This window comes from Gallus gallus, chromosome 1 (genome assembly GCF_016699485.2).
Source record: "Gallus gallus isolate bGalGal1 chromosome 1, bGalGal1.mat.broiler.GRCg7b, whole genome shotgun sequence".
Taxonomy (NCBI): domain Eukaryota; kingdom Metazoa; phylum Chordata; class Aves; order Galliformes; family Phasianidae; genus Gallus; species Gallus gallus.
Genome location: NC_052532.1, coordinates 20,236,049 through 20,254,588, shown reverse-complemented (window position 1 = coordinate 20,254,588; position 18,540 = coordinate 20,236,049). Strand labels below are relative to the sequence as shown.

Sequence of the window (18,540 nt, the reverse complement as noted above, 5' to 3'; positions counted from 1 at the left end):
CATCAAATAAACCCTTGTGGAAAACTTTTCAGAACTGTACGTGGCTCTGCTCACCTCATTAGGAATAAAGTAGAGTAGAGCAGAGTAGAGTAGAGTAGAGTGGAACAGAACGGAACGGAACGGAACAGAACAGAACAGAACAGAACAGAATAGAATAGAATAGAATAGAATAGAATAGAATAGAATAGAATAGAATAGAATAGAATAATTCTTCTTCAAAGGTCATCTAGTCCAACTGTTTGATCTCAGGAAAGGTGTGTTAACATAGACATGAAGCGAAGGAAAAGCTATTTTATTAGAGGAGGATAAAAGAGCTTGGCTCTCATAGCCTTGCAGAACAAAATCTGAGAAAAGTTAAATTACTGGCTGCAGATAAATGGAAAGTAAATTCCAGGGTGGAAAGCACCTATTTAAGTGAAAAGCTGACAAACACAATCAGAAATCAATGCAAACTAACCATTGTTGTATTTACCTTAGAAAATAGAAGTTTTGTTGCTGTCAGTGAACAGAGCTTCTGGAAAAGCCTTAGCATTGGAGCAGTACAGGTCAAAACCTAATTTAAATGCTTTTGAAAGGGATTAGATGACTTGGCACTTGTGGTTATCAAGGGACTAGACCCAGTGGTCTGTAATATCCCTTCTAATTCTGAATAGAATAAGATGAATTCAAGAAGAGCAACCTCTCTTGACTGAAGAGCTTGTCTGGATTCATCAACCTCATGAGCTTTTTGGTTACAATTTGAGCACCAGATTTTTAAGACCCTGTGCTGTAAGACTATGTATAGCCTCATGCTTGCTTTTTGTGGCAATTAAAGAATAGAAATTACTGAGGGAAACTTCATAAGATGGTCATGTTCCTTTTTCTCTCCTCTCTGGTAATTTCGCTTTAGATAGGAGTGTAGGTAATAGCTTTGCCACGGAGAATCTCTCAGAAGATTTACTTTACTTTCCCTGACATTAATGCAGACATCTTGAAAGACTGAATGTTGAATGTCCCAAATGATGATCAAAATACATTTTAAAGCCTTTTCAGGCATTTTACCACTCTTTTTGGAATTGTGGAAGAGCTGCCATGAGCTCTTCTATGAACAAGGTATAGCAGAGTTAGTGAACAGACTAGGAAACAAAATTTACCTTAGACTCTTTCCTGTGTTGACAGAACATCTGGGGAAGAATTTCTACAGTTCTGCTTTTGCTTCAGTGCCTGGAGGTATAAAAGGAAGTGGGAAATAGGTCTAATCTTTGTTTCTTTTCCTCAGCAATTTTCTTTCACGAAAGATCTCCTTGAGCCCTCAAATCCACATCTTCCTCTGCCAATCTTACTTTCTGCTCTACAGTCTTTAAGAGCACAATGTGCTATTACAGTTGAATTAGATTGAGAAGTTGCTGTGCTAGCTGAAAAGTTGGCACCACACCTCCTATTCAGAATGATGCATATTGGTGGTGTCTGTTCAGATAACCTCTAGCTACAGTTGAGTAATACCAGAAGTGGGGAAAACCCTAGAGAAATAGGAAAATCCCTAACTGTTTGTGCATTGTGTAAGTGTATTTTGCTTAGGCTCTTTGCCAAAGCAGATATGAATCAGAGATGCTCTCTGTATTGCACTAAATTGTACCATCATGTTCAAGATTTCATTTTTGCATAAAAGACACCCACAGCATTTGTGAAAGGAGAAGAAAATTTCCATTCTGGTTTTACTGTGTTATGTTTTTTTTTTTATTGCATTCATCACTGAAAATTCCTGAAAACAAAAGATATAGAAAGTGGGAAAGGAACTTGGTTCATTTATTTGAGTTCTTCTTTGAGACAAATGGTCTCTCTTTCGACTGTTTTGCAAAATGGTTATAAAAAAGGGAAAAAACCAAAACAAAACACCCTATGGCATTATGCAATAAAAATAATCACTTATTAAAAAAAAAAGAAAAATGAATTGAACTGTGACCGAATGTTTGCTTTAACTGGCAAGTGTTTGAGCAAATACTTGATTATTTATGTAAACCTTCCCAACAGCTCCTTATCCAGAACAAACCTAAGCACCCATGAACCACAAAATATCTCCTTACCAGAACAAAAATCACTACTGGATATATTACTTTTTCCCCACGGAGTAGATGAGTAAATAGATACAAGATGTTACTAAAAAGTGATTGGAGATCAGGATTCATAAAAACAGTAGTAAAAAAGAAGAATTTATTGGGATAGAAGATGCATTTCTGCATCATCCTGCAGCCCCAGAGAAGTTGGTGGTTTGTTTTCCCATTTGTAATATAATTTATTTACATACAACTTGCATTTTTCAGGTGTCAAAACAGGAGGTCTTAAACATTGGTCGTTGAGTATAGACTAGATGCTTTGAGTTTTTTCAGATTTTTTGTTTAGTTCAAAGGTAATGGTTTTTTATTCAATGAATTTTTGTACTGTGACTGTAAAGAGAAGATAGTAGACAACTAGTTTCTTCTGAGAATTTTTCACTTGCAGTTGGGATCTCTAACCACCTGACTAGACCATTTTCAGTAGTTTGGCTGCAAAATGGGAAGTTAAAAATACAAAGGTAATTTGATAAATTTTCAACTTCATTAGAGATTAATTCCTTCCAGTGAGCAGTAGCTCATCAATTTGCTGATCCAACAGTTAGATTTTCTTAACAAAAAGCTAGCTCCCTAGCTTGCTCACTCATTGAATTTTTTGCAGTTTGTTTATTTGTTCCATTTCCTAAGGCCATCAAGACCTCAAGTAAAAGAGGCTGAATTCAAGTTGTCCTTCTGTGTACTCCTGCAGGGTCTGATTAGAAATTAATTCAAAATCAGGGCTTTAAAACTGCAGTTAAAATTCCAGTGGAGTTTTGTATGAGTTGGCATGTTCCACTTCTATTAGATTAGCGTTACACTGAGTAAGTGAGAAAGCTATACTCTTCTTTCTATTGATGAATCTGCATTGTGAAAATCAACAAAGTACAAACAAAGTCTTTCTTCAGAAATTGCGGCAAATATATCAGTGAATGCACTGCAACAGAAATAAGGTTACATCAGTTACATTTTTTACTCCTTCAGGAGACCTGAAGAATTTATGAAACCATTGAAATAGAAGTACCCCACTTTTAGAGCAGTTATGTAAAGAAGTTTAATATCCTTGGGGGTTCTGATGGATGAAAAGCTGGACATGAACCCCCTGACTTGGTGTCATCTGTAAACTTACTCAAGGTGCAGTCAATTTCTTCATCCAGCTCCCTCAGCACCCTATGGTGGATCCCATCTGGCCCCATGGACTTGTGACAGTCCAGGCGGAGTTGTAGGTCTCTATTTCCACCTGAATTGTGGGGAGGTTTATTCTGCTCCCCATCCAAGACTTCCAGGCCAGGAGGTAGAGTACCCCAAGGATAACTGGTCTGGCTTTTAAAGACAGATGTAAAGACGGCACCGAGAACCTCAGCCTTTTCCTTATTTCCAGTGGTCACGTTCCACGATGCATCCAGTAAAGGATGGAGACTCTCCTTAGCCCTCCTCTTACTGTTAATATATTTATATAAAAGTTTTTTGTTCTCTTTTACTACAGTGGCCAAATGTAGCCATGAAGGACAGAAACACTTCTCAGCTACTCTGGGGTAAGACCATACATGTGTACAGCTACCACAGGGCTGTCATTTCACACTTTGAGAAATAAGATTTTACAGCTGTGTTTATGAGGCTGACAGAAAGACCTGTGGGTGACAGCCACATAGAAGACCAAGTAATAGTTCTTTTATGACATGCTAGTACTCACCCGGGCTGCCGACTGTATTTGTACACAACTTGAGGACTTCCAAATGTCTGCTGAGAGACTTTTGCTGGCTCTAAATCTCACAGATTGTTGGCTTACTGACAGGGTCCTAAACGCTTTAAAAGGACTAACAGCTGCCAGTCCATCTGAGAGCAGAGGAGACAAGGTGATGCCTGCTTCTTTTCCAGTTGTGACAAAAGCATCTCTGTGAATAATGCACTGATTTTAAAAGAAAGTGGAGAGGAATATACGCCCTACAGAACAGAACGCTAGTAGAAGTGTTTTATCAGAAGCTTCAATGCCAGAACAGTAGGAAAACAGAGTTTTTGGTTTAGTAATAGCCTATATTTAGAAAATGATACATAGTATTCAAAATAATATTTGTTATTCTTATATTCTACAGAATTTTGGTGTGTGGTTGAGTGTTTATTTTACTTGGAAAATGGGTGTAGCCTGTCTGAAAGACAGCTGGAAACCTGCTCAAATCTCAATGTCAGGTTCACTTTGCCTCTTACAAAAAAACTTACTCACTTGACATGGTAAGCATTGTGCCTGAGTAATTTCAATTTCAGGATTATGAGCCAGGTAGTTCTCAGAAATAAAATGGAAAGTCCTATTCCTCAACTTCGTTTGCAGTTGCTTGTAATACCTCCTGTTGGCCTGATGTGACCTTCTGAAACTCATCTAATATTCAGAAGTGTTATAGGTATCTTGCATTAAAAAATCACTTGGTTTCTTTGCCTGATTTATTTATTTATACCTGAATCAATAAATAAACTATTGGTATTTTTTTTTTTTTTGATTGGGCAGTGTTTGATTGAGGATTGAGTATTTGATGGAACTTTGGACTTGTAATGGTTACAACTCAGTAGAAAATACATTGAAAATATGGATAACACTGATCTTGTGTCCATAAACTTATCTGGCTATCGTATTAAGTAGTGATGTGCATTTTCACCGTATTTGAAAATCTGCTTTGATTTCAAAATTGGTTTGTGCTATGGGCTGTAAATGTGTTTACTTTTTAAAAGTATGTTTATAATCATTAAGTAATATTTATTTTTATCATCACCTCAGAAAACCTATTATAATATATATATTTTTTCTGTTTGCAGGGGATTCATTGTAAAAGCAAACCTTCCAGTGAGTATACATCATTCACTTTTTACTGCATTTATTTTGAAAGTAAAGATAATTTGTTGCAGATAATAGATGCGCTTTCTTGGTCACTTCAGATCACTGTGTCATAGAATCAAAGTATCATAGAATCATAGAATGGCTTAGGTTGGAATGGACCTCAAGGGTTATATAATTCCAACTCCCCTGTCATGAGCAAGGTTGCCTATCACTGGATCAGTCTGCTCAGTACCCCATCAAGCAAGTTCTCGAATGCCTCCAGGAATGGGGCACCTACAACTTCTCTGGGCAGCCTGTTCCGGTGCCTAAAGCCCTGTGAGTAATGAATTTCTTCCTAACATCTAACCTAAACCTCCCCTCTTTCAATTTGAATCCACGTTTCCCTGTACAAAACATAGGAAATTGGTAGGTTGTAGTAAATAATAGGTTAATAACTGCATTATTGGTTAACAATTTTCTTAACCATAGTCACTGGGCGAATTTGCTTTGACATTTCACTCACATGTTAACACTGCTTTTACTTTTTTTTTTTTTTTTGGCTACAGTAGCAATATAGGCTCTTGAATTTCCTAGACTCTGAAGCCTCCATCAGTCACTCCTCCAGTGTGCATACTTGCTTGACAAGGAAGTATGATGCAACTGCCTTGCAGGCTGTCCCCTTTCAGAGGATGGTTGTACCTGAAGGCTCAACTCTGAGTGCTGCTTATCTTCAGCAAGCCTTTCCTGGATTCTCATGGCAGAATACCCATGGACAGAGAGAAGCCCTGTTAGTGAACCACAAGCATGTGAGGTTCTGGTGCTATGTGGTGAGGCAGTGAGCTGGATGACAGTTGTCCTGATTCTTATTCTGAAACCATGTTTACCGACACATACTGTTCAGGTGTAGAGAAAGAACATGGCTTTGGGAGGAATGCAATTAAAAGACCCACTTGAAAAAGTCAAAAAGCCTTCTACTAGTAAAGAGACTGAATCATCAGTGACTGGAGCAGGGCTGTGAATGAGCCTTATTTGCGTTAGACAGCTGACCTGCTAGTTGCATAAACTGCATGGAAGGAGTCATAGAATAAGAGAGAAACTAGGGTATTGGACTTTGCCAAGCTGAAGCATGCCTTCATGCCTTTAGGTAGCACAGGCTGAGGAAACCAAACCCTGTAACTCTGGCCTCTAATGGAAGGACACTTGCAATACTGTTGATTATGAGCTAAAATAATTGCTAGGTATTACACAAATGCAAATCTAGATAGTGGAGACACAACTGGTAACAGAAGGTGGTGATTAATTCTTAGGACAAAGTGAATTATATGCTGGGAGGAAGGCAAGAGGGGTTCTTCCTCTCCTCTGCCTGCCAAAGGTATCACCTTATGATGTGTATGAGCTTAAACTAGTTGTGTAACTCTGAGCTGGATATACTCTTTGGGCCTGAAGAGCTTGTAAACTGGAGATCCTTATCTTGCAATACAGTGTACATCAAGCAGAGCTGGTTATAGGTTTTCAGTGCTGCCTGAAAATGGCTTATCAGCTATCTTTAATAGGAGCAACACGTAGGATGACTCAGCCTTACCGGGGTGATGAAAAAACATTTTTTTCAGTCTTCATCCTAGTTGTCTTGTGCAACACTGGGTGTATACTTATTTCCATACTTCCTTTTCTACAGTCATACTTTGTATTAATTATTTTTGAGGTAAAATTACCTCAGAAGACCTTTAATGTGTAAGACTGTGTAGTAGTCATTGCTTTTAGCTGCACCAAAAAGATGACTTTATTCTGCAGAATTTACGGATATCACCTCTGTAGTATTTGGCAGCAGAGCTTTGTTTCTGTCTTCTCCCTCCCCTTCCTACAAACTATTAGTAGTACATTAAGGCTACTGCAATATTTAAAATTAACTGTATTTTCCAAGATCCTTTAATTTTAAAATCACTCTGAAAATATCTTTGACATCATGTAACATCATGCCATTCATTATTCTTGCAAGTCTGAAATACTTTCTGAACATACAACTGTGGAACTCCTCTTAATTTACTCTGCATTGAAATCTATTGTAAAAGAGAAAACTGAATTGTAATCAATTTCATAACTGGTTCAAGTACTTTTAAGTTGCAGATTTTGATATTTGTTAACATAAATGCATCACGTTGTTATCTTAGGTGAGTGTACCTAGTTTGTTTATGAAGACTGTTGAATCATCATAATGCACAGATGCAGCAGATACTGTGGTAAATCATATGCAAATTGGTTTGAAATATTACTGCAATTTATACTTCTGGAATGATGCTCCAGTGAAGCAATTTCAGTACACAGTAGATAAGTTAACAGATTTATCCCTGTCAACGTCCTAAGTAGTTGAGATTCTTACCATTCTTGTAGGGAAGAAATAACAACCAACCAACCAACCAAAAAAAAAAAAAAAAAAAAAAAAAAAAAAGAGAAAGAAAGAAAACAGTTAGGAGTTTCTTTTGGGAGTTGCCCTGGGCCTATTCTTAATGGGTTTTCTCTGTATTTTTTTTTCCTGTTCTCCAATTTCATCTTCTTGCCTGGGGCTCAAATTATCCATCCAATCATTTCTATTGCGTATTCATTGCTCAGCTCTGACTTCTATTATCCAAGGATACATAAGGTGTGTTTTGCTGTCCTGACAGTTTTAGGTTGATTGCTGCATCAACAGATAAAAAAATAATCTGCTGTGGTTAAGCTGATGGCAAAAGTAAAAGGAAAGTGTCTACATGCTGAATAATAAGTTTTGGCTTCTTTATACCTCGCTTTATATCTGTCCTTAATTAAGGATTCTTTTATTACAGTAACAATCCTTCTCCCATGTAGGGCTAATTACAGTTATTATTCACAAACATAAAGTTTAGGAAAAAATTACTCAGAATATGGTTTGTGTAGCCAGATGTGCCTTTATGTCTTCTGGGGTGTAGATCAAACTACTCATGAGAAAGAGGTGTGTGTCCCAGAGGAAGATATTTAAGGGTTGGGAGGAGGATTAAAATATGATAAGGGAAGAGTTTACTGAAGAATTAGTCAGAAGTGAGTCTCCTTTTTTGATTATTGAAATGTCTGTGATGATTTATGGCGAGGAAATTCTTTTCTGTAAGCTCTATCTTGTATCATGCATTTTATCAAGATTCAAGCTGGTGTCTTCATGCATGATATGATTCATTTAAATTATTATTGATGAATTTCACGGCATCTTTTGCAATTCCCAAAATTAATGGGAAAAACTCCTAAAATTAATGGAAAAAAATCCAAAGTGAAAGATTATTTTCATTTTATCCCATGTATTACTTGCTTGTTTTCAGTTTGAATGCAAAAACCATGACCAAGAAAAACAATGTCCGTGATTACTGATACAGTAGTTCTAAAACTGTTCGTACTGATCCAGTGTTGATAATCCACCTAGGTATGAGCTGGGATTTTCCTTAGAGAGGCAAAGCCTCTGGCATCTGATAATACTATACCTCAAGCAGTAATAACTAAGGAGAAAATTCAATTGGCTCAAAACAATCTCCCCTAAAAATATATAGGATCAAATAATATAGTCAAATTCTCTCAGATTCACTTTGTCAAGAAGTATCACATTCCTCTTCCCTTGAATCATTTCAACACAGACATAAAAGTAGGCAAGGTAAGGCCTTGATCGAGAAATTTATACTGACAACTGAGGAACTAATCTGAAATCATCTATTGGCTTATTTCAAATACTGCTTATTTTCTTATGAAAATAGCGTAGACTGGTAATTTAGGGCGGGTGCACATAACTGCATGTCATTCAGTATATTCAGTGTAGGTAAATCTGGCAGCCCTGATCTGAAATGGATAGACCTGGTAGCTGAAGAAGTCCAAGAAAATATGTTTTGAGAAAAAATCTGGAAAAAACTAGTCATTACATTTTTAGCACATTAGTAATAATAATAATTATCAAGTAGTTCTGCAATATGATTAACTGGGTGGATTGATTGGGTGTTGTAGAATAACTCTCCATCCTGAGACACCTTCAGGATTATTACACAACCCATTCTTGGAAGATGGAATAGTGTGTTCACATCTGGCTGCTATTCCGAGTACTTCTTAAGTCTGCTTAATCTCTGTTGAAAGACATTTAAAAATGCTCCAAAAGTCCATGTACTCTTCTTGTGGCCTCATTTGTGCATTTTGAATGACCGGTGCTTGTTCTTTGTTTTGCTTCTCTCACTGCTGGTATTGCTTTGGATAATTGAGAGGTGGCTTAACTGTCAGCTGAGGTAAAGTGTCCTTGTTTTCTCACTTTTCCACCTAGTTGAGGTCAGAACAGCCTGTTACCTCCACAGTGTGCTTAATGGCAAGAAAACCATGGGCTAATGGAGTGGAGATTCAGGTGTTCAGTATTTTCTGACTTGTGATATCTCCTGATATCAAGTGTGAGGGCACTTTAAGGCCTGACAGAGTCAAGCCAATGTACAACATTTATATCAGCCTGTCTTCATGTTCTGCATATATCAGAATTTGATCCCTGACAATAGACTTCTTCTTGAAATGGGAAGTGCTAGGAAGTGCTCTTGTACATGTTATTAGTCTTTCAGTCTTCACACTTAGAGAACTTTTCTTCGTGACTGGACTGAAGGAGTAAATAAGAATATGCTTTGTCCTTCCATCCTACATTTCCTCTGGGAGAACAGTGGATGCATCTTCCATGTGAGTCAGTGAGAATCTGTGCCTTAACAATAATTATTGGCTAGATACTGAAGGTTGCACACTTTTCTAACAATTTGAGGTAGGACTGTTAGAATGTGAGGAAATTACCTCAAACTGTCGGAGAGGAGGGACCATGGCAGGTCAGATTCATGGTTGGTCTTGATGATCTCAAACGTCAACCTAGAGAATTCTATGATTCTATGCTATTATGTATTTTTATGGCAAGCACAGTATCATGCCATTGCACTTACATACTGTGCTTTTCTCCTTAACAGTTGGACGCCTTCTAGGAGTATGCTTATCAGTATGACTAACAAGAGTCAAAAAGTTGAAAAGGAGAATGAGCTGTGAAATACTTTGTATTACTCGAGTGTTTTTAACTTTCATGCTGAAGCTAGGACGATAATAAATATTTCAAAGAAACTACTAGCATGTAGTTGCAGATAAAATGAGGTGTGCTACATTGTAAACCACAAAAGCAAGGGACAAAACCCAATTCCCTAGCTATTCATTTTGGCAGCCTCTTGAACTCTGGTTTTTGAGGCTACAAACAATGCATTTGAGATAGAGAAGCCTCAGGCATGCACTGGGGATTACATCTACTGTACCAACATAAACTCATAAATGAATGACCAATTTCTTTGTCGAGCAGTCTGGGAAGTAGAAAGGGATGAAATATGGCTAACTGGCGAGACACGGGGCCTTAAATCTGGTTCTTCTTTTACATTAGTTTACAGAAGGCTGATGTGCAAACCCATGTCCTAAGGATTTGAGGCAGGACTAAATTGGCATAAGAAAACGAGACGAGACATAGTAGTTCTATTTAGAGGCTTCTATTTACACCTTGAAGAAAGCCTGGGTAATGGATTGTTTTGTCTTATTTTTGTTTTACGTCTCTTACTGGAAAGGAATCTTGTAGGTGTGGGTCTTTTTTCATCACTAGGAATGCAATGGTGCCCTCTTGTGTGAAAATTATATTTAACATCAGCTTTGACTATCAGCCAATGACTTCTAAAAGTGAAATACTACCCATGAGAGTACTCATAACATGCAGGCAAAGTTTTTTCAGAAAGAAAAGAAAAAAGCTTATATGATTAGTCTAGCCATGATTTGAAAGATCTAATTGCTTAGAAGTGCAGTTAGTCTAGCTGCACTCTGCTAGCCGTAACTGTTAGAAATATGATTTCCTTTTTTGAGTTCATACTTTCCTAAGCCAGGAAATTTATTATCAAACCCCATCTGTAATGTGGTTCTTTCCCACTGCGTTGCTATTGAGGTCAATCCCCTATGAGGTTGCTGTGGTCACATGAATATCTCAGGTAAAGTACTGGTTTTACTGAAGTCAGTGGTGACCTCCTCACTGATTTCTGAAGGGCTGGAGCTTCATCTTTGGTACTTCCTTCCCCAGAAGTATCCTGTGCACACTGTGATTTCTCTTTGTGTTTTATATTTGCAGGTGGCATTTTTAACAGCTTCTGCCACAGTGCTCCTGCATCTTTGTCTTCTATGGTACTGAAGAGCATGAAGATCTCAACAGTTATTAAATGTCCTCAAGGAAGTCCATGCTCTCTTCATTTAAACATTAAAGGAACTCTGAGTCTGGATGGTAGGAAGCAGATTTGCTACTGAATCATTTCTGTTTACTTCTTGCTATTTTTCTGCCAATTTTTGTTCCATAGTATAATGCTTGTGTCCAAGATGTTTTCATATGGTTGTATCAGATTTTTTTAATGGAACTTTTTAACTACAAACCAGGGTAAAGCCCTGGAATTTCTCAAAGGAATGAGAACTGAGTTTTTTACTTCCAACATATTACAGTTTCCTCTACCAGTGCCCCTGTAGTACTGCTGCGCTTTCTTTCTTGCTCTGTCACATGTGAGTATTTACACACACACATAAACACACAGATACCATCTGCCCTGGCAACGTGGGCATGAGTGGCTACACCAACAGAAGAAACTGTATTTTCTTCTGAAGATACAATTCTAGACCAAAATAAAATGAAAGCACTCAATTTTGGGGACATAGTTTATTTTTTTCCAACATTCTGCCATTCATGTACTTAGTGTGTTATTGTTTTGATATTTCCTGGTGTGCTTCATTCATTGTATGATTTGTGCTCAATCATTTGCGTGACAGTTTGCATAACTGAAGCCTTAATTCACTGCAATCTGCATTAAATCCATGGAGGCTTCCACCTTATACATGTTGTCCCCCTTTTTTTAAAGAGATAAAATACCTGTACTTTTCACTTGGAAAGCTTAGAGTATGACATATCTTATTTTTCTGTTCAAGATGTTCAAATCTCATTTTTGAAATGTATTCCTAACTTATTTCAGAAAATATTCGTGGGCTGGAAATATGTTCTTTTTCACTGGACACACAGCAATCTCAGTGCACAAATGTGAGATTTGCCAGGAAAAAAAACAAGATACTTAATGGAAAGAAGGTAGATTCATTTTTATGGACTTGTTCTTCATTTAAATGTTTATAAAGCTTTGGAAAAACAAAATTTTTGTATTTCTCTTTACTGTCTTAATGATTTTGTGGAAAACAGCAATGAAATATATGCTTCAATAGTGTCAAATGAAACTTCATAACAAATGTCTTCTGTATGTGATTCTCCACCATTTTTATGCTTCTTTCACTTAACTTTCATCAGGAGAAGATGCCTCTGAGAATTCTACTTTTCAAGTTAATCATGTTTCCTTTCTTATTGTACCCACCAAATTGTGGGGAAGCTTTTGTTACTCCAATTGCTAGGACGCACAATATCACAGGGACCATTAAGTGCATATTCTCACGTCCCACCCACATTTATTTAGATCCAGCCATGTCAATAGAATTTACACATCTAGAAGACAGCCAAGTGCCTAAACACTTGTACACATCTGTTCTAAACTCATAATAATAATTGCAACAGCAGAGTATGATTTTGTACTAAACTAAACCCAGAAGTATTTGTTATTAAGATCTGCAGCTGGAAAAAAAAAAGAAAAGAAAAAAGAGCAATCCTTGACCCACTGTTTAAAAGAGGAATTTTTGCTTTCAGCTAGTGGTGAATAACTGTTATTAATCCCATACGAAGCATGTTACTTCATGTGCTCTGTTATATTGATTGCATGTGTGAAAGCAATTTCTACTCCCAAACTGCAATTGCAGTCTATGCTCAGTATCATCAGTTGATGATCAAAAGTCCCTGCAGGCAATGCAGGGCTGGCAATCAACAATTATTGGCTTTCAGAGAAAGGTGAGTTTTATAGGTGTGACTCAACAAATGCATTTAGGAAGATTTTCTTTCTTTCAGTTCAGTGGGTAGAAACATGACATATCTTTTACCCTCCAAAGGTATTTGTGTCAAATAGGAGTTATATACACTTGGAAGTCTATATGGAATATAGTAGTTACTGCTATCAGTGAGGGAATGACCTGCTACAATTGCACCTCAACTTTTGCCTCCTAAAATACTTTCCCAGAACCTTACTGGAATGAATAAATTTGCCAAAACTGACGCTAAATGTTTTAACAGACATATTTTCCTTTTCTGCAATTGTTTGTACTTGTAAAATGCTTACAACTCAGAACTTTTGGTAGTATAAAAGATATTTTAATCTTTTTTTTTCAGTTCAGTGAGTTCTGTGCTTTTACTATTATTTGATAGCTCATGGATCTTTGGTTTTCTGGAAGTAAAGATGATGGCAAGCTCCTAGATTAGAAGTAATGACACTCTTTCAATCCTTTAATTAAATGGCATCTGCTTCCTTTACATTCTTAATGCTACAGTATATCAAAATGCTTAATACTCCTTGCAAATGTAAATCAATTTAAACATAAATATTGCTTGCTTACCTCTAATAACTAGTGGTTTTTATGCATCCTGAAAGTCACACACAAACTTTATTTTATAAACATTTTAAACAGGTGCAGGTTCAATTCAATTGCTTTGAAGTCAACGTAGCACAACACATCTATGTGACCGTGAAAACAGTACCAAATTACTGTGAAGTTAAGATGAGTCAGGAATACTATGTTGAAGGTAAGAAAATGTCTTCAAACAAATGTTTTTCAAATAACATCTTTTCAAAGAGAAAAACAAGACAAGACCAAACAAAACAAAGCCAAAAATTCCAAAGTCAAAATCTGAATGCAAAGGCAAATTGCATTTTGGGATACGCTGATCTAAATAGTACTATTTTATGTCTGACAGAGTCAGTATTATCCTATATTTTGGTGATTTATTTAGTGCATGTAAATGTCCAACTTGCCAAAAACAAAACAAAACAAGATCGAACACCAGATACCAGAGCTTTTATTTCAAAATATTTGGAAAAATATATTATGTGTTTATCCCAGATTGCATTCCTGTGATTGGAAAGTGATCGATCTCTGCCAGCAGGCTCAGTCCTGCATGATCTCTGTGCATAAGATGGAAATCCTGCTGTCTTCTGTTAGGTCCCAGGTGGTTTCAGAGCTTTTGGAAAGTTTAATAAGAAAGCATAAAGTAATATCTTCTTTTCACTAGCTATCTGTTCTGTCACCTGTTTCTATGGAACATAGTGTGATAAGATAACATTGGTCCTTGTTCTGGGTGTAAATTACCTATTGTATGCATATTGAAGTAGATTCAGTACAAGTGGTCCAACCAGTGTGGTTGATGCAGGCAAGCAGTGGTGCAAAAAATGAACTGAGCCCCCTTATTCAGCCCATTGCCTGTGCTTGTCCTGCCATCCCATCGCCAGTCTGTGGGCTGCAGCTCTCGCCCAATGGCCCATGTCCATTGATGCAGTACCATCCTTTTCATACAGTATCAGACATGTTGTGGCTGCTCAAGTAAAGCTTTGTTCTATTTAAAAAGCACTTCATTTTCTTGCTTAAGCCTTCTGTCCAATTCGCTACTGAAGGAGATATGTACTTTGTGAATGAAGAGGGGAAAAAATAAGGCTTTATAAGGCCTAGTTTTAAGCCACTTCAGAGAAAAGAGCAAACAAATGAAAACAAAGGAAAATGGTTTCCTATGGAAAATTGCAGTGTGAGGGCAATTAAACCAAAATACTGCTCTAATGCACATTTAAGCAAAATATTTTAAAATCAAGATTTAGATTTTGAAGATACAAGTATTAGACATTAGTTCTGAAGATGCTGGTTGGCCTCTAGTTCTGGCAGGCTCCCTGGGAACTAAATGAAGGTAATTCTTTACAAGTCCAGAGGAAAACCAGAATTGAAAAAATACAGTTGTTTATAGCAGAGGAATGAGTCTAGTAAACAACTGGAGTGAGTTTCAAGGAAAGAATAACAGAAATTATTATTACTTATGTTATTATTAGCTACTGGGTAAAGAAGTGCACTGTTGTATCCTAATTTTCCACCTTAAATTGCTGAAGAGGTTTAACAGTAGAAACCCCACACTGGCGAGATAGCTCCTTATTGCAAGTTAAGACAGTCGGTGCGTGTGGTACTTCCTCCACTTCCTTCACTACCTAGAAGTGGATCAAAACCTACTTTTAAAAGGGATAAATGAGATTGTTTTACTGTTGGGAAACTATTGGATAATTTGGAAGTCTTAGTTACATGCTTACATAAATAAAGCAATACTGAAGAAAATTCTGGCCTCTATTTTGCAGATTGCAGAAACAGTGATGTGGGAAAGCATATTCCAGCTTGTTTGGGTGAGCTCATTTTCTGTATAACTTGAAGTTGTGGGATATTTCTTGTGACATCTACAGTGATATGTTTTCCTAGCTGAATAAGCAGAAAAAAATTATTTACAATTGCTACTTAACATTATTCATTGGGTATGTTGGAAAAATTCAATGTTTCCCTGTATTGACTTGTAAATTCTAGATAGCAGATAAAGATATTGACAACCTATTCAATACTTAAACATTTGGAAGCAGGTTTGTATCTTTTTCATGACAAAAGTTTCCAATTTTGTCTGTAAACAGATCTCATAGTTAGATTAAAGCGAATTGGCCAAACCACTGTCCTGTTCATGAGATACCTGTGAATAAGAATAATAAAGAAAAAGCTCCCACATATCATATTTGTCCAACATAGTTGCACATATTCGCAAAGAAATGAGATTTCAGCCTTAGGATAATCAGCTTTTGAAGCAGCATTAGTGTGTCTATTTCAGGTACTTGTACATGAACTACATAAGATTTCAAGTAATGAGCTTGAGGTTCAATCTGCAGGTATTTTGGCCTCTCATTACTGACAGTGTTAATTAAAAATTAGTAATGTTGAAATTCATTCTTTTGAAAATTATTATATATAATAAAAAAAGATTACCTATAGGAATATCAGGGTATAAAAAGAATGATTTCAAATATCCTAGGTAAGAAATGTTATTTTATTTCTATCAAGTTTTTAAATACATTCTGTATTTTTATAAAGCAACAGTGAAGTCAGAAATACACAAAGTAATAAAGAACTAGATATAATAATTTAATGTTTAAGTTTTCTTTTTCAGCTGGGAAGTTAGACTATAATGTAGACAGGACGAGAAAAATTATATCAGTGAATGTATCCAACTTTCTTCGAGATCAAGATTATTACATTCGTTTGTGTCACAAATGGTTTACCTGTGAAGATGTGGGACAATTTGCTGTGGTGAGTTAAGGCTTGAAGCATTGCTTTGTTGAGGTGTCTGGGGGAGAAATGCTAATTGAGATCATACTTATGTGAAATGGTCTTCTGTGTCTTTATTTACTTTATTAAATTGGCCTGGATTTGTGATCATCTTTTTCATTTCAGATAAAAGGGAAGGATTCTTTAAAATCAGTTTCTCTGAAGTACTCTCAGCTACTTCCTTGTCTTTGCATTGAGGTAACAGTTTGGATTTTATATATGCTTGTGTTCCAGATTAAATAAATTTTATGTGGGCATATGCTAAAAAAGGAGGGAAAATCTGTAGGAAAAGGCTGTACAGCTATGTTCTTGACTAAAGCATCTTTGACCTTATGGTTATGAAAAAGTTGAAGAGATTTTTCAGAAAACACTAATTAAAGATGGAGATAAAAGGAAATTAATTTATACAAGATTAATTTAACTGAGTTTTTATAAGTAATAAAAATGCAGCAAGTTTAATCTGAATTTCAGCATAGCATCTGGGGTAGTTTCACATTCAGAGCTAAGAGATGATTTGAGGAAGCTGCGATAGATAATACTTCCTTGGATAACTAATTCAACGGCTCCTGTTGAATGGTGCAGTGATAATAGGAAGGTTATTTAAGGATCACTCTCAGGTCTTATATAAATGTTTTCATCAGCCAGAACAGCACAAAAGGAAGGAATGTGCTAATGAGATTTGCTAGTAATACAGTTGAGTGGTATAATCAAAATAGAAGAGAATCTGAATAATCGGAAGAGAATAAGAGTTCTTCATATATGAAGTAACTAAATGAGGATAAAGTGTAATGATGTGAAGTACAAGTTCATGCTTTTGCTCTAATAAAAACACTTCTTACTGTAAAATATGAGTCCTTATTTGGAAATAACACAGGAGAGAAAAGATCAGGGTGTAATACTTCATCATAGAATGATTAAAGGAACATGCTTACATGATGCAAACGTGAAAAAAAGATCTAGGTGGCTGGATTATCACAAGTGAGCAGGAAAGTATAGGTAAGACCTTCTATGAAATAATGTAGGCAATTATTGCATCCATATTTAATAAACGTTAATTAAAATGAAAGAAGCACTTAAAAAATCTAGAATGGTCGGGGAGTAGAAAGGCTGTCTTAAAAAGGAGATTCAAAGAACATGTTTTCTTTAGCCTGGTAAAACACATGTGAAAGAGAAACTACATTTGTTAATTAAATACTCATCAGAATGGTTTCTTATATGAACAAATCTTTTAAGCTAAAGCCATTTTTGACACAGACATGAAGGATGATAATCTCCATTCTTCTAATCACAGTATCTATACTTTTTACTAATAATCTGATAAGCAAGAAGAAGTAAAAAGTCACCAAACTAATTTAAAATGAACTTCATAAAATACAAAAATACTAGTTTCTCTCTGAATATTGGAGTATTTTACTTGTGGATTAACATAATAGATGTAGATGTCCATATGTAAATACCTACCTTTTAATTAGATGTCCAAATTCTTTAGTCATTGATAATCTAGTTAATGCAGTTAGTGAAGCCTATAAAGTTGCTTATTTTCAAATGAACTGATTAGAACTGTGAAAACTTCACTGCCTGCATTGATTGGACCTTCATATGACTACTGTGATATGAATTTGGGCAGTCTAGTTACATTCATATGTGTATACTGTAGACATCTAATGTCACATACCTTAATATATGAATTGGGCCGGGAGCTCTCTTCCAAACCTAATATATATTTTTTTTAAGTTTCACTCTGAAAGGTAGGAGGTCACTGGAAAATATTTCACTTAGCATATATGCAGAGAAACCCACAATATGATTGCTGAGCAAACAAATGAGAACTGTGAGCTATAAAAACATTTGCACATTAGTCTAAACAATTAGGTTATAGTAACAGTCATGCATAGATTCCTGCAAGATTGGGTTTAATGTTAGTCCTCAGACTTCAAGGCTGCATCCTTAGCCATAACAAAGGTAATGAGATCTGGCATTATGATTCTTAAATGTCTTTTGTTACCCCTAGAATATAACAACACTGTAAGAAACAGTGAACATCAAGTTAGAAATTTTTTAAATAAAATATGGTCCAAATATATGACTCAGAAATAGTAGGCATGTAGGGCTGGAAGGGATAACATCATCAGCTCCATGTCATCAGCTTCCAGCTAGGCAAGTTCATCATCTCCAGTCCCAAGAATGTTGAATAGATATCCAGTGCACAACAACTTTAAAAAAAAATACTTCCCCAAATACCATAATAGACATAACGTATGTGCCTTTAGTGAGAAGGCAGGTCTTTCACATCCTTTCTGAAATGCTAAAAACTGTTGTATCTGAAGATCTCTAGTTAATCGCTAA

At 36.2% G+C, this 18,540-nt stretch overlaps 1 protein-coding gene across 5 annotated transcripts in view; it reads left to right on the top strand.

Moving 5' to 3' along the window:
• IL17REL (interleukin 17 receptor E like) overlaps window positions 1–18,540 on the top strand; it is a 42,283-nt gene that overhangs the window by 12,857 nt on the left and 10,886 nt on the right. For all 5 annotated transcript variants that reach the window (XM_025153841.3, XM_015273739.4, XM_001232492.7 and 2 more), the window contains exons 2-8: window positions 4,872–4,899; window positions 11,024–11,173; window positions 11,907–12,016; window positions 13,489–13,603; window positions 15,189–15,233; window positions 16,037–16,176; window positions 16,321–16,392. In XM_025153841.3, coding sequence (XP_025009609.2) covers window positions 4,872–4,899; window positions 11,024–11,173; window positions 11,907–12,016; window positions 13,489–13,603; window positions 15,189–15,233; window positions 16,037–16,176; window positions 16,321–16,392 — 660 coding nt within the window. The remainder of the gene's footprint in view (window positions 1–4,871; window positions 4,900–11,023; window positions 11,174–11,906; window positions 12,017–13,488; window positions 13,604–15,188; window positions 15,234–16,036; window positions 16,177–16,320; window positions 16,393–18,540) is intronic.